The sequence below is a fragment of the Mastomys coucha genome, unplaced genomic scaffold (genome assembly GCF_008632895.1).
Source record: "Mastomys coucha isolate ucsf_1 unplaced genomic scaffold, UCSF_Mcou_1 pScaffold20, whole genome shotgun sequence".
NCBI classification, from domain to species: domain Eukaryota; kingdom Metazoa; phylum Chordata; class Mammalia; order Rodentia; family Muridae; genus Mastomys; species Mastomys coucha.
The window spans coordinates 32,519,626-32,536,061 of NW_022196903.1; the positions used below are offsets into that span (position 1 = coordinate 32,519,626).

Here is a 16,436-nt window from a genome sequence, read left to right on the forward strand (position 1 = left end):
AAATTCAGATAAATTGAAATCATGTAACTTTTCTGATAATGCAATAAAAGTTAAAAAAAAAAAGAAAACATAAATAATAGCTGCCACTTTTAAAAGTAAAATAAAGTTTTCCAAATTTTTTGAAGACCTTAAAAAACAACAACAAGAAGAAGAACAACAAGAACAAGAACAACAGAAAAGCCATACTGAGAAACCCAGCTGAAGTGTGTCATGTCTGATGGGCCTGGGTTAGTCAAATAAAGCCCTTCAGTGAAACCTTGGAAAAATAAATAAATAAAATGTTTTTCTAAAAAAAAAAAAAAGAACTAGAAAACTTGCTATTTTGGCCAGAAAACAAGTGGCCAAACAGAGTTCGGTTGCTAAATAGTCTGGCACTAGAAGAGGAAGGATGCTTTGAAGGCATCCTGGGATTCCGCAGGACCACAGCCACAGCAGGCATCGAAGACAGAGATGATGGCTTCAATAACTTGGATGTGAAAAGAGAAGCTGGGGCCTCCCAGCATGAGGGGTAGCTCATGGGAATAACAAACCTGTAAAATACAAGAGATAAGGAGTCACCAACACTTCCACGTAGATTTCTTTTTTAAAAAGGGGGGGGGGCGGTCAGAGAAGAAGCAGGAGACAGGGTTGGAGTCACTTCAAAAAGTCCCTGAGACTATAAATGAATCTGCCAGAGTAAAGCTGAGCCTTCCAGGGAGACCCTGGGAACTAAAATGGCAAGGATATCAAATGACAAGGAAAGCTATAGTCAGCCAGGTCACTGAAACCAGTGAGGCCATAGTGGTACATCTGTCTAAGCTCCCATGTCACACTGCATGACATAAAGCCACAAGACTGAGTGTGTGCCTTGCTGCAGCCGGCTGTCGCTTTGGCCTCTTGATGATTGGCCTGTTTCTCTCTTGGGATGGGACTGTTGATTCTGTCCTGGAACTTTTTGGAGGTAGAGTCTAGTCAAGCAAATCTAGGGTTTGTAGTTTCACCACCTTGCAGGAGTATGCTCCATGCTCCCACCATGATAAACTATGCTGCCACAGGTCCAAAGTAGTGACTCTGTGACCTTGGCTCAAGACCTCTACACCAGTGAGACAAATAAAGCTTTCTTCCTTAACAGTTGATTTATCTCCGATATTTTATTTCAGAAAGGAAAGGGCTGATTACACAGGGCCCGTAGTTACTCCGTAGCTGCCACAGGCATCTGATTAATTGATGTAAGGTTGATTTTCCTTTTTTTTTTTTTTTTGTTTCTGGTTTCTCTGTGTAGCCCTGGCTGTTCTGGAACTCACTCTATAAACCAGACCGGCTTTGAACTTAAGAGATCCTCCTGCCTCTGCTTCCCAAAGTGTCCACCACTACCAGTGGGCCACTTGTAATTACTGAAGTGCTCAAATTCAAGTAAACCTTACTTATTATGTCTTCAAAGTAAGAGATCAGTGATTCTAGTCATTTAAATGCCAAAGAGAAACTATACAATGATTGCTTTCAGTGAAAAGACCAAAGTGTGATGTGTGTATGTATAGGAAACTAACCTCTATGTACAGGTTCAGACATCTGTTGTGGTCCTTGAAACATATCTCTCAGAGATAAATGGACTACTGTATTTGCAAATGATGTTTGGGAAGGCATTAAGTTCAAGGAAGGCTTGAGAGTTAGGCCCTCACGATTCATATCACTAGAGATACATCCTTATCACCTCACACCCAATATGGGCTAATTCCTTTATTGTTTAAGGAAGCTTAGGATACATCTGTTATTTGACAACAAATTCCCCTGGCAGAAACCTGACAGAAAGATTGCTTTCCTTAAACTTTTTCCTTGCAGAACACTAAGCCTAACCCTTTAATGGGTTTATTAGCTACAAGCCTCTGAGGATGTTCCAAAAAAAACAAAAGCGCTGCCTAGAATTTTCAGAGAGATTGAGAAATCTGTTTGTTTATCACCTTTCCCTACCCTGCTCCTCCTCCTCCTACTCAGTTCTTTTATGCAATAGACCCTGGGACACCTTTTTAAATGTGCCTCTGTCCTCTTCAGAATCACCCTAGAAGCTTCGGAGCCCCTCTCTATGATGAACCTCAGCACTGCAAACCTCCAAATATCCCTAAATGATGGGAACAGCATTCCAATCATTGGACTTGGAACCTATTCGGATCCTAGACCGGTATGTGTGTGTGTGTGTGTGTGTGTGTGTGTGTGTGCGCGCGCGCGTGCGCACGCGTGCGCACGCGTGCGCGCACACACGCACATGCAGGAGTGCATGTCAGGGGGGGTGTTGCCTAAATAAACTTTAAATCAAAGGTTGCAATCTTTTTATTTATTTTTTATTTTTTTAGTTTTCCACATCTTTTTTTTTAATTAGATATTTTCTTTATTTACATTTCAAATGTTATCCCCTTTCCTGCTTTCCCCTCTAAAAAAAACCCTATTCCCTCCCCACTGCCCCTGCTCACCAACCCACCCTCTCCCTCTTCCTAGCCCTGGCATTCCCCTACACTGGGGAATAGAGCCTTCACAGGACCAAGAGCCTCTCCTCCTATTGGTGACTGACTAGGCCATCCTCTGCTACATATGCAGCTGGAGCCATTAGTCACACCATGTGTATTCTTTGGTTAGTGGTTTAATCTCTGGGAGCTCTGGGGGTACTGGTTAGTTCATATTGTTATTCCTCCTATGGGGCTGCAAACCCCTTCAACTCCTTGGGTCCTTTCTCTAGCTCCTCCATTGGGGACCAAATCCAATGGTTGGGTACAAGCATCTACCTCTGTATTTGTCAGGCATCATGTGTATTCTTTGGTTAATGGTTTAGTCTCTGGGAGCACTGGAAGGCACTGGTTAGTTCACATTGTTGTTCAAAGGTTGAATTCTATCTGGTCACATTTTAATGTTTTATAGTTGCAGAGTGCAGGGTTTGTTTTTTTTTCCTTGATAGTCAACTGAAGGCAAACAGCCAAAGTGAAGCAAGGGACTTGGGATGTGTGAGTTTATGATTTATAAAATTACTTTTTAAGTTTTAATTTAAGAATTTTTAGTTCAGTCTAACAAGTGTTGAATGAATCCCTGCCACACAGGCATATCTAATTCAAGCTTTTTCCATTGTGGCATGATGTCATCATCCACAGAGTCACAACATTTTAAGTCTGTGAGTTAAAGTTGTGGAGAGATGTATCCATAGTCACCTTTGTCCAGATGTGGTCTGTTGGCTGCAGGCTAGACTCATCTGTAAGCATGAGTTTATAAAAACTTCCAGTATAAAGAGAGTTGTCTTGCTATGTAGGCATTTAAATTCTAAGAGAAAACAGACTCCTTAACTGTGGAAGGAGAGAAGGTGGAGTTCTACAACTGTGCCTGAAATCTCAAAACAGTGAAAGGAGAAGAAGAAACATCAACCACACAGAAAAGTTTCTGCATGGTTGCTTCTGTGAGTTGCTTTGATCCTGTGGTAATGCTGACTCTCAAGGTGGTAAGCCTGGTGAAGCAACACGGGCGACTTTATGTTGACTGGGAAGCAGACTAAAATTGGGGTTGTCAGAGGAGCGGTGCTGGGGTCTTTATGACCATGTGTGGTCATGCATGTTCCCACTCCTTATCAATTACAAATTCCTCATTCTTTACCCTACGCTCCGAGCCTTTATAGGTTAGCTGCCTTGTCCGCCCACCATCAGCCACCACTCTCCCTACATGCAGATCTTGATCTAAGGCTAGGGAGAGGCATAGCATGTGAAGTGTTTGCTTCATAATCATGAGGACCTGAATTCAGACACTGTTTCCCCCCCTTCTTCTCCCCGGCACTCACATAAAAAGCCAGGCATGGTGGCATGGGCCTCTGACTCTATGCGTTATGACTCTATAGCGCTATAGGGGCAGGCAGATTCCATTTCCTCATTAGCCAGCCAGTCTAGTCAAAGCCTAGAACTCCAGATTCTCCCATGCTTCTGTAGAGTCCCCAAGCTCCCTCCACTGTTTGACTGTGGCTGTCTGCATCTGTCTGAGCTCGCCGCTGCGTGGAGCCTCTCAGAGGACAGCCATGCTAGGCTCCTGTCTTCAAGCATAACAGAGTATCATTAATAGTATCAGGGATTGGTGCTTGCCCATGAGATGGGTTTCAAGTTGGGCAGGTTATGTTTTTAAGATAGGGTCTCCCACTGAACCTTGAGCTCACCAGTTGCTATAGTGGCAGACCAATGAGTTCCAAGAATCAATCTGCCTCTCTCTGCTCCTCAAGCCAGCACTGGGGATACAGACTCACCCCTTCATGTGTGGCTTTTATGTGGGTGCTGGAGATCCAAGTTCAGGCCCTCATGTTACCATGGCATGCAGTTTACTAATTGAGCCATCTCGAAGCCCCCTACAGTAAACTTTGAAGGATCAAATCAAAGGATACCTCTTTCCACTCACAACACCCTAACTTGCACATGTTCACACATGGCCTCTTGTCCTACTAACACTCTGCAATCTTTCTCACTGGTCTGAGAAGTGTATTAGAGAAGACCATTGCTTACTCAACTCTAGAGTCTCATGACAATATCTTGTATGTGATGCATGTTCAAATAGTGCTTATTAATCTAATGGACAAGTTTGAGAGGGATGTGTACATCAGACAGTATGAAGATATAAAAAAATTTAAAATAAATAATAGCTAAAAGTGTTCTAAGCATTCCAGGAACGCTGTACATACTTTGTAGCACATGCATTTTCTAACATAATCCTCACACTACAAAATCAATACCAGCTAAGCCCAGTGACAGATAGGAAAAGAAAGATAAGCATAGAGAGACTGAACATGAAATGTGAACCCATATAATTCATGTCCAGACCTTGGTCTCTGCACATTGCTTTGGCAATATCGGTGAGATCACTTTTCTGAAGCTCCAGTGCAAAGGACAACCTGGAGTGCACAGATGGAGTGCTGAATGGGGCAGTTCACCACAGTTTCTCTTACCTCTGTGATCTTCCAATCATCAAAGTATGGCATTGCGAATTGTTCTGTGAGCTATAAATCGATGTATCATGAGATATCCGTTTAAAACCCATTTATCTCCTCCCCATATTTATCCCCCTTATCTTATAAGGTCCCTACAAAGACCTATGAGGCAGTGAAGACAGCTATTGAAGAGGGCTACCGGCACATTGATGGGGCCTATGTCTACCACAATGAGCACGAAGTCGGTGAGGCCATCAGAGAAAAAATAGCAGAAGGGAAGGTAAAGAGGGAAGAGATCTTCTACTGCGGAAAGGTGAGTCATGTCTTACGATGTAGACATACTGAATGGGGTGTAGTGTGAGAGTAGAGCTCAGTAAGATAGTCCTCACTTAGGGTGCACAAGGCCCTAGAAATGATTGTAATCAAACACTGGCAAACAATAAAGGAAAGAAGAGGGGGGAAGAAAGGGAGGAGGTAGTGGGCAAATTACCCTTTGTAATTCTTTAATTTGCTGAAAATGATATACCTGTGTATACGTGTGTGCCGATTAAACACAATAAAGGACACACATTGAAATATAACCACAACTAAACAGAAGGCCATGTGTAACTGAGTTCATGGAAGGGCTGGTGGCTTTGGCCCATGAAGGTCTGCCTTCACTGCAGCTTCACCAATGCCCAAGGGCAGTATGAGGAGAAGGATGAGTGCACAGTCTTTGTGGTAGGTTTTTGTGGTGGTTTGGATCAGAACGACCCCACAGGCTCATCTCCTTGAATGCTTGGTACCCAGTTGGCACACTGTTTGTAAGGACTGTGAGGGGGGCCTTGTTTGAGGAGGGCTGTTCTTCTTGAAAGAGGTGTGTCATGAGGGATGAGCTTTGAGCTTTCAGTTCTCTCTGTGGATCAGTAAGTAAAGCTCACAGCTCCTGCTTCAGTCCCATACCTGTGTGCTTGCCACCACGATGATAATGGACTAAGCCTCTGAAACTGTAAGCAAGACCCTAAGTAAGTGCTTTCTTTTATAAGAGTTACTTTAGGCTTTGTGTCTCTTCACAACAAAGAATAGAGACTAAGACAATTGCCCGTGTTAGAACATGTTTCCCACAGCATAATACAAGAGAATACTTACAAAGATAGCTGTATGGTCCAGCTGTGAGGTTCTTGGCATTTATGAACCTTGTTTTCCCTATGTAAGATGGTAATGATAAAGCCAAGCATTTCCTAAACTTATGGATTAGTATTTACAAAGCACTTGAACTGTACCTAGCACAAAACTCACATTGTATGTCCTTGTTGAACAAAAGAACATTAAAGAGGGCCTATAATCCAAGCTACTCAGGAGACTGAGGCAGAGGGATCACAGCTCAATGCCTGTTTGGGCTAGAAGGAGTTAAGACAGCCTAAGTAACCCAACAGGACTTTATCTTCAGGTTTAGAAAGGAATTAGACTGTAGCTCAATGGTAGAGAGTTTACCTGGCATGATTAGGCCCTGGGTTCAATCCCCAGCATCTTAGAAAGAGAAGGAGAAGGAAGGTAAGATGGAAAGCATACTTTTCCCTTGGATGGAATGGCAGCGATAATGCCAGTAGAGCCCATGGTGATAATAGAAGCATATTTTTCTCCTCTCTCCTTTACATTTTTTCTATCCTATGCTCCCTCTCCACATTACTAGGATTTGAACCGAGGGCCTTGTGCATGTAAGGTAGGCACTGACGAACTAAGCTACATTCTAAACTTTTTAAATGATATATGTAGATGTGTATGTGTGCATGTTCATGTATATCAGGTAGATAGATGAGTGTGTGTGTGTGTGTGTGTGTGTGTGTGTATGACTGTGTAGGCCAGAAGCCAACCTCAGCTGTCATTCCTTCATAGCCATCCACCTTGTGTTTTTGAGACAGGGTCTCTCACTGAAATCTGGGGGTCACTGATCAGGTTAGGCTAGCTAGCCATCAAGACTAGGGATTACCCTATCTCTTCCCCTCTAGCACTGTAACTGTGCTTATGCTTCCAAGCCTGACTCTTTCACATGAGGCCAGGAGATTCAACTCAGGCTCTCATACTTGTATGTCAATCCTCTTACTGCCTGAATTACCTTGCCAGCCTCTTCCTCCGATGCTCCCTTCACCAATTAATCCTTTAAACTATAGTTTGAGATGGAGTCTTGCCATTAGTTGCTTAATCTGGCCTAGGAGTCTGAAGTCCAGGTAGGCCATGAACTTTCTACACCTTCTGCTGCAGCCTACCAAGCAGCAAATAATAGCTCCATACAGTTGTGTGTCACTGTGTTGTAAATGTGTCTTTTATTCTTCTGTTTAGTTGTCAAGTCTCTGAGGCTTCTTGTCTCAGTCTGTTAACCTAGGCCTAGTCCTGGAAGTTTCTAGCCTCTGTACAACCTTATCTAGGCCTAAAATGTTTTCAGCCTCTGAGACTTACTGCTGAATAAGCTCACCTTTTCTAGTTCTTTCTGTGCTCTGGCTGGCTAATTCAACTCAGCTGCTTAGGCTCAAATTTTTCTCCAAGTTGGCTGATTTAAAATGACTTCTCTCAGCTTCTGAATTGCTCTGCTTGGGCTCATACTGACTTTGGCAATTTGTTCTAATCTGGCTCCTTCTTATTCTCTGGGTCTATCTGTTTTCACCTGGTCTACCTTGTTCTCTCTCTGCAGCCTGTCTCTGTAAAACTGTCCTGATAAAAATTACCTTGTCCTTTCTGCACTGCTCTCTTAGGCAGCTTCTTTTTCCTCTCTTCTTGTGAGAGTTGGTCATACTCTCTCAAATCTTTCTCTGATTCATCACTTTGTCTACCACTCAGCTAGACATCACTTTCAAACATGTGTAATTTCTTCCTCAAACTAACTTTACCTTCACTGTTTGGGATTAAAGGCATGTCTGTATTCCAGCCAGAGGGATTAAAGATATGTGTAAGGCTGAGCCATGCAACAAGTAGAAACAGGGCTTTTCAGTAAATAACACATCTCGGGATTCACAGTGTGATCAAATATCCTGCAACTCTATGTCTGTGCTTTTAAGACAAGAATAAAACTGGGGGAGTCTCATTTTCCAATTTTATATCCTGTGATAAATATATAAGGTCAACTCCCCCGCCCCCACACACACACATACACACAAAGCTTTGGAGCAAAATTTATGCTACAAGAAGATGTACAAATTTATCTGTTTACCACTCTGTTTTCTGCATTGGCATGGAAACTTGGCCTTTCTCATCCACCATCCAACACTTTGAACTTAGAGTAAAGCCTTAGAAGGGTTGGCAAAATTGTTCCAGGGTGTGAGACCAAATGAGACTGTGGAGCAGTGGATTGTCACAGCAGTGTCAAGAATCTTAGTCATCCTACCCTCGACTGTATACGTGCCTCTGTGATATAAAAGGAGCACATGACATGTGTGTGAGGGTTTTACTATGTGAATGTGGAAGTAGTCAATAGTATTTCATTATCCTTCATGATTTTCTTTTCAGTTATGGAGTACATATCATGACCCAGAGATGGTCCGCCCAGCCCTAGAAAGGACGCTAAAGGCCCTCAAGCTAGATTACATAGACCTTTATATCATTGAAATGCCCATGGCCTTTAAGGTAAGCTCAAGTACCTAAAGTTTAGAGCTCTCTTCCACATTGATCATTCTTTAGTAGCACAGAATGCTATAATGTTTGCTGCCATAGATGGGAGGATAACTGACCTTTCCTGACAAGAACTCAACAACTAATGCTTACAAGTTTGGGTCCACGTTTCTTGACTCAATGCGGTTTCTATGATACGTGTTTTAACAACTCTAGTTGTTTTCCATCAAAATAACACTGTGCTCCGCATTTTGGTTGACCAGTATCTAGACATATCCATCTTCTAGCCTCACAGCCATAAAAATGTCTTTACATATCACAGAGCGAAATACTAGAATATAGTGGGAAAAAAAGTCTTACATTCCTTCCCCTTCAACAGGAGACAACTAAAAAGAGGGATCAGATTTGTGAAGCCAAAACCTGGAGTACAAGTATAGTCCTTTTGGAGCTTTTTCCATCTATAGACACACTGCCTATTTAATACTCTGATATATACAGTTGCTGAGCAGCAAGTGCTCTAAACTTTAATTGAGAGAAAGAGAAATTAGAAACAGAGCTGGACTTGGGAAAGTGGACGCTCCCTTCGCCTTGCCTGAGCAATACAATAGAACTGATCCTGGTAGAGGGGAAGGTGGGTGAGGCAGCCCAGAGAGTGTGAGCATGAGAGAGCTGGCCCAGTCCCTCATCTGCTGTGCATTGGTGTGAGCAAGGGAAAGATGTCTAACACACACACGCACACCTGTGACAGGCAGGTGAGCTGGATTTCCTCCTCACCAGACGCAGCACTTGAAAGGACTGGAGAGTGAGCTCAGTCCCTTGACTGGGCAGCACGGTAGATCTCGCCCTGGCAGTATATGTGAGGGAGAGCTGGCCATGCTTGCAGGAGCATAGGAGAATGGTTGGGCTGGCCAACTCAGATTCAGGACTCTTGAGTTGGCCCACCCCAACATCCCCCTTGTCTATGACCTACTGCAGCTTGTCAAGGGATCAGTCCTGCAGATCCAAAACTGTAGGATCTCCATGACATGGGGCAAGAACAAGATAGCTGAGAGGAGTCCCAGTGAGGATCCGGTATCGATAGCAGAAGCCAGAGGCCTCAAACCATCATCGGTCAATGATTCATTGAAATGAACATTGAATGCAAGTGAAGCTGTTTGGGCAAAAGGGTATACTGTGGGACACACTGTGGCTTCGTTATCAAGGTGGTTTTTGTTTGGTTTTTTTTTGTTTGTTTGTGTTTTCTTTTGTGGGGAGGTTGCAAGGGTGAGGGCGGATATGAAGGGACAGAGAGATGAGTGGGATTGGATGAAGGTGGGAAATTTACAAAGAATGGATAAAAGGTAAAACGAAACAACAACAACAAAACCCAAAAAACAAAAACAAAAACAAAACAAAACAAAACAAAACAAACCAGAACTGGGGACTAAAGTGACAGGTCAGTGATTAAACATGCTTGCTGCTCTTTCAAAGGACCTGAGTTTGATTCTCAGCACCATGCCCAGCAGCGTACAAGCACCCATGACTCCATCTCCAGGGTACCTGGCACCCTCTTTGGACTCATAGATGTACATAAACACAGAAATGAAAATAAAATAAATCTTTTTCTTTTCTCCTGTAAATTTTGCTTTTTTGAGACAGGATTACTACGTGTAGCCCTAGCTGTCCTGGAACTCACTCTGTAGACCACACTGGCCTCAAGTTCAGAGATCCACCTGCCTCTACTTGTGAAGTACTGAAATTAAAGGTATACAGTAGGCACAAGCAAGTCCTTCTAAAACAAAGAAGCAAAACTAGTTAGCTGTCCACAGAGTGAATAACATGGCACAGCTCCAAAGAACATTGTGTCACAGTGGCCAAAGTCGCTTAAACAATCGGTTGCACTGCTTTGCTGTGACTCTCCTCTGAGGCCAAGGCTGGGAAGGGACTTTGAGGATTCCTCTTTTGAATGCAGGTATGGGCTTGGTGTCTTTGCAAGAGCATTGATAATAATAGCCTTTTAGTTAGATAAAGGTTTAATAGGACAATATAGATTTATTTCTACCCCTCAACTTCTCCCATGTCTCCAATCTACCTGTTCTCAAATTTATGACCTCATCATTCATATGTATATACACTCATGTATGCATGTGTGTGTGTCTGTCTGTGTGTGTGTGTGTGTGTGTGTGTGTGTGTGTGTGTGTGCATATGTGTGAAACCTCTGACTCCAACTATTATTGCCTTTATTTGCATGAGTTTTTGGTATAACTATTTAGGATTGGGTTCTCATCATTAAAAAAAAAAACAAAAACAAAACCAAAAATTGGATTCTTCTTCCCTCAGTTGCCAGTGACTGTCTACTCGTTAGGCCTAATGGAATTTTCCTTCAGCCATGTCAGCATGTCAAATGGTGTGGTCTTAGCAGATCCTGTACAGAGGACTATACTTTCCTTGGTCGAAAGACTTCTCCTCTCTCCTCCGTGATTTGGCTTTGTGAAGGAGTAAGAACTTTGTTGCCTTGAAGTTTAGATAGGATAGATTGCCAGAGCACTGACCCTGAAAGTCCTCATTCTCAGCCACCTTGCTTTTCTTTTTTTTCTTTTTCTTTTTTTTCTTTTTTTTGGGGGGTTTTCGAAACAGGGATTCTCTGTATAGCCCTGGCTGTCCTTCAACTTACTCTGTAGACAAGTCTGGCCTCAAACTCAGAAATCTCCCTGTCTCTGCCTCCCAAGTGCTGGGATTAAAGGCGTGTGCCACCACTGCCCAGCACACCTTGCTTTTCTTAAGAAGGCACACATGGCTACTGGTAAAGACTGCGAAACTCAGGTAAGGTAATGGAAGTAATGTGCCAAGTGCATTGGGCAAATGGAGCTACCTGGAGACTCCCACAAGGGAGAGATTGTATTAACTAGATAAACTAACTATATCTAGAGAGCAAGAGGCTCTTGTGCACACAGATAAGCACTGGAGAAGCCAGGAAAAATTAAACATGCAGGCTCACCTCATCAAAGGAAAAAGATGTCTACCTGTCTTCCTCCCAGAATGCTGGGAAAGGTTGTAGTTCACAACCTAGTGACCCTTTGCTATCTGTAGAGCCAGGCTTCAACTGTATCCCCCAGGACTTATGTTTTGTTCATCGCAGACCCTTCCCCCCTATATTTGAATGTTGTTTCTAAGTCCATTAAGCCCATCCTTTTGAGAGACATCAGGTCACTCGTCCTCACAGACTAAGTGATGTCTATGATAGCTTAGGCCAGGCCAATCCTGACACCCACGGGCATCGTGCTTACCTTAGTTGTTCTCCCTAGGCCCTAAATCTGTAGCACTGTTTCTGGGTCAACAGAACCTATCTTTAAGGAAGAGTCTCAAAGTAGCATGTCTTAAGTTTGTTTTATACTTGGGATTGAATTAGTTATTATCAGTGATAAGCTATTATCATTCCAAACCTTTCCCCAAAATCATGGTGTGCTAAAATACGGCTAAAATAAACCAACTTAGTGTCAGACTCCAAAACGCTTGTGTGCGTAAATAAGCACTGGAGGATCCAGGAAACTTAAACACACAGCTTATCTCTTCAAAGGGAGAAGTTTTTGCCTTTCTTCCTCTTGGAATGCTGGGAAAAGGTGTAGTTTACAACCTGGTGCCTTTTTTGCTGTCTGTAGAGCCAGGCTTCACCCATACCCCGCAGAATGTATGTTTCGTTTATCCTAGACCCGTGACCCCTGTATCTTGAGCATTGCTTCCGAGCCAACAGAACCCATCTTTATAGAAGCCATATGTGTCTTGTAAAGAGGTTCCGTGTAAATATATCTTATGTTTGTTGTAACTTGGGACTGAGTTGTCCTCAGGAAACTTTTTTTTTCCAAAACTGTGGTGCTTAAATATGACTAAAATAAACCAACTGATGTCAGACTTCAAGAAGTTCAGCCCAACACCTGCTAAGTTGGGCTGAGTCAAGTTTCATTCTTACCTCACCTGGATCATTTTCCTGCCAGCTGTGACACTTACAGGGACCCCCCACAATTATAAAATATCATATTTTGTATAATTACATATCATATATTATTAAAAAGATACAGTAATATATAATATGGTATATAATTTTATGAAATATACATGTCTTGTATGCTATCACAATATTATATGTACATATAATATTTACTAGAAAAGTATATAAATTGGTAAACTTCATTTGCAAGGCCACAGTACATTGGCCTGTTGATAACTCAAATTATCTATTTTTAATTCTTAAGTATAAATGAATGTTTTGTGTTTTACAGCCTGGAGAGGAATTTTACCCTAAAGATGAAAATGACCGAATAATATACCACAAATCAAATCTGTGTGCCACGTGGGAGGTGAGTTCATGTGGGCATCTATTGTAAAATGTGGGTAGCTATTATAAAAGGCCTACATCTTTACCTAAGGCCCCTATTATCCTGCACAAGCCCTGACAGCTGAAGTTGTTACATTCAATAACAAGTAACAGAATTTCTAGCCATACCTGCAGAAACCTCTCCTTGTAGGGGCTCAATAAGTCTTTCTTTTAATCTTGAAATTGTGTGTGTGTGTCTGTCTGTATGCATGTGTGTATGCCTGCACACATATACCATGTAGGTCAAGGTATATCTTGTGGGATCATGTGGGTCCTAGAGATTGTACTCAGGTTATTAGGCTTGTCAGCAAACTTTGGTGGTGAAGAATTTTAATTCCTACTGAAGACAGTAATTACCAGGAATGGAAAAAGAAACACAGAGAATGTGTTCTACTAAAATAGTGCTTTAAAACATAAATGAGATAACTCACTAGTTTAAAATTGAGTGTTAAAAATTAATGTGATGTCTAAAAGAAATTAAAAATAGCCCATGTAAAACTAAAAACTATTCTAGCTTCACTTGTGGACCATCCACTGGCTCTTTTTCCTGGGAGTATATGAGTGGGAAGGTTCATGAAAAAAAAAAACTGTTGTGAGTGTCTTTAGGGAAGGGATATTCTACACTGGTCTGGGGGTGGATTAGTGATGAAGGTTTACCCTGATACAGCAGTTTACCTCTTCCTGCCTTTACCCCCAGCTCCATCTGCCAATCCAAAGCCAAGAAAATGAGGATGAGTAAATATTTCTATTTCTTTCTGGGGGTAACAGCTGATGGTGTGAACCACAGAGCTGTCTGGAGGGTTTTCTGATAGGCATGGCCTGTATCCAAGAGGCCATACCCTTACTTTATTGTGATGAACTTGGAAGTCTGGTCCTCCCTTCTAAGGGGCTGGCTGAAAAGGAAAACCAGTTCCTGGCCCAAAGTAGCGGCACATTTGCTTCAGAAGAACACTCAGCTCAGTTACATCCCAATGTAAACAGAACAGAGGACCAAGAAGCTTTTTGTCTTAAAAAGAGATATCAGCTACACCAATAAAGAACAAACAAACAAACAAACAAAACCAACTTAAGCAAACAAGTAAAAATTCTAACAAGGAAACATTTACAAACACATGGGAATGCATATAATTAGAAAACAAATATAGAATTTAAGAATCAGAATGAGGGAAACCCTTAGTATGAACAACAGAAAACAAAGAGTAACAATAACCACCACTTCAATATGAAAGGAAAAGCTAGGCAATAGAAAGAATAAAATTAGAATTCCCAGCTAAAAGGACAGAAGGAAGAAAATGGCAGTATTTGAAGAAGGAAAGATCCTAAATACAGAAAGAATAGGAAAGAAACTTATGCCTGCATGGCGCTGGGAATGGGCCTGGGGCCTCAACCATCAACCACATGCTCTGAGGTATTTCCGCAGTGTAGAACACTTTACTTTTGCAGAAAGGTGTTAGGTGCGAAACCAAGTAAGGACTCGTAGCAGCTTTATTCCTAGCTCCCAGGGTCTTGTGCCTCATCTGGTGGGTGTGGTCAGGCCTGGCCTCACATTCTTATGTGATTGGCTGACTTAAAAGTTAGTTGAGCAGTTGATAAGCAGGACCTGAAGAGATTTTTTTTTTTTTTTGAAAAGTGGTATTTTTACAGTTGCATTTAAATTGTTGTTTTCCTTGTCTTATTTACTCCTTTGATAGAAAACACAACACATTTCTTTTACATTTCCCACAGTGGTTGTAATGTGGTTTCAGAATATCAAGGAGAAGTACTAAGTGAAAAAAAATTAAAGCTCTCAGAATATAGTAAATCCATTCATGAAGTAGAATAATAAAAAGTAATCAACTAAAGAAGAAGGCACAGAAAGATGAATGATGTAAATCAGAAAACAAATATCCATCTGGAAGATGTAGTGATGTCAATAGTCATAGAATGTGTATAGTGTAAGCTCCTCAGTGAAAAGGTAGAGTTTGCCAAAATGCAGAAAACCAAGTCCCACTATGTATGTGCACTCATGCATGCATGTGTATGCTTGTATGTGTATATGTGTATATGAAACAATTTTAAATAAAAAGACAGAAGCATGTTAATAGAAAAAATATATTACCGGGCAGTTGCGGCGTACGCCTTTAATTCCAGCACTTGGGAGGCAGAGGCAGGTGGATTTCTGAGTTTGAGGCCAGCCTGGTCTACAAAGTGAGTTCCAGGACAGCCAGGGCTACACAGAGAAACCCTGTCTCAAAAAAACAAGAAAAAAAGGAAAAAAGAAAAAAGAAAAAAGAAAAGAAAAGAAAGAAAAAAATGTTAGGCTAGCCTAAATCCAGAGAAATCTGGGTTGACTATTTTAGCTTCTAGAAAAGAGCTTAGGCATGAAGCCCACACTAAAACAACAGAAAAGAGAAAGTGAGCAATCCATGTTTGTAATTAGAGATTTCAAAGCCTCTTACTAATTAAGAAAATAACTACACATAAAATCTGTGGGAGTTATGAGATTCATGTATGGTCAACCTTTTGACATAATTTACTCTCATAGAACTCTCCACCCAAATTCAGCAGAGGGCTGGAGACCTGACTCAGTGGGTAACAGCACTTGTTCCTGTTGTGATGGACCTAGGTTTGGTTTCCAACACCCACATGGCACCTAACAACTCGCTGTAACGCAATTCTAGAGGATCTGATGCCCTCTTCTGGCCTCTGTGGGAACTGCATACATGTGATATTCAGACATATGAAGACAAGTTACCCATAAATAAAAATGAATAAGTCTAAAAAGAAAATAAACAAACAAAAACCAGAATGCCAGTTTTTAGTACCCATCGAAAAATGTAATATAATTTTTTCTCATCCACAAAATATCTCAGTAAGTATTCTAGTTATGCAAAGTGTACCATCTTATTAAGCTGAAGTTAAATCTGAAACTAAGAACAAAAAGGTACCTGAGAAAACATCAAATATTTAGGAACAGATAAACACATATAAATAATTCATAAGACAAAAAGGAAATAAAACCAACTATATGCAATCCATATGCCAGCCTCACACAGTTAGAAATTGAATCTTTAAAAATACAATATTAAATATTTAGATAGAAATTTGATAAAATATGCATAAGCTTTCAACATTAAAAAAACTATGCTGTATAACTAAAAGAAATCAAAGATCTAAATGAATGGAGAAATATACAGCATCTCTTAATATTCAATTTGTTATGTTAATTCTCTCCAAACTTGTCCAAAGACTCAGTAAATCCTAGTAAAAACTAAAGTCAGTCATTGAAATAAGAAAAAAACCTAATGCTAAAATTTATATGGAAATACAAATATCTGCAATGCCCCCGAAGAACTTAGAAAAAAAGAAAAGAAGGAAGCATAATTAGGAAAGCTTTGTATGCTTGTATGAATCTTCCAAAGAATAATTTTTAGCAATTTTTATTTGTTTTTGCAGAGCATATGCTATGTGTGGAGGCCCATAGAGGCCAGTAGAAGGCTGGAGTTACAAGTAGATGTTAGCTATGTGACATGGGTGCTGGGCAGTGAATTTGGGTCCTTTAGGAGCCATCTCTCCAGACCCATTATAAACAAATTTAAAAATATTAAC

The 16,436-nt window shown here is 41.2% G+C and overlaps 1 protein-coding gene across 1 annotated transcript in view; it reads left to right on the forward strand.

Annotated features, from left to right (window-relative positions):
• Positions 1–16,436, forward strand: part of Akr1d1 (aldo-keto reductase family 1 member D1) — a 106,740-nt gene that overhangs the window by 79,447 nt on the left and 10,857 nt on the right. The window contains exons 3-6 of the mRNA XM_031381550.1: positions 2,029–2,155; positions 5,064–5,228; positions 8,396–8,512; positions 12,754–12,831. Of these exons, the coding sequence (XP_031237410.1) occupies positions 2,060–2,155; positions 5,064–5,228; positions 8,396–8,512; positions 12,754–12,831 (456 nt within the window). The 5' untranslated portion in view covers positions 2,029–2,059. The remainder of the gene's footprint in view (positions 1–2,028; positions 2,156–5,063; positions 5,229–8,395; positions 8,513–12,753; positions 12,832–16,436) is intronic.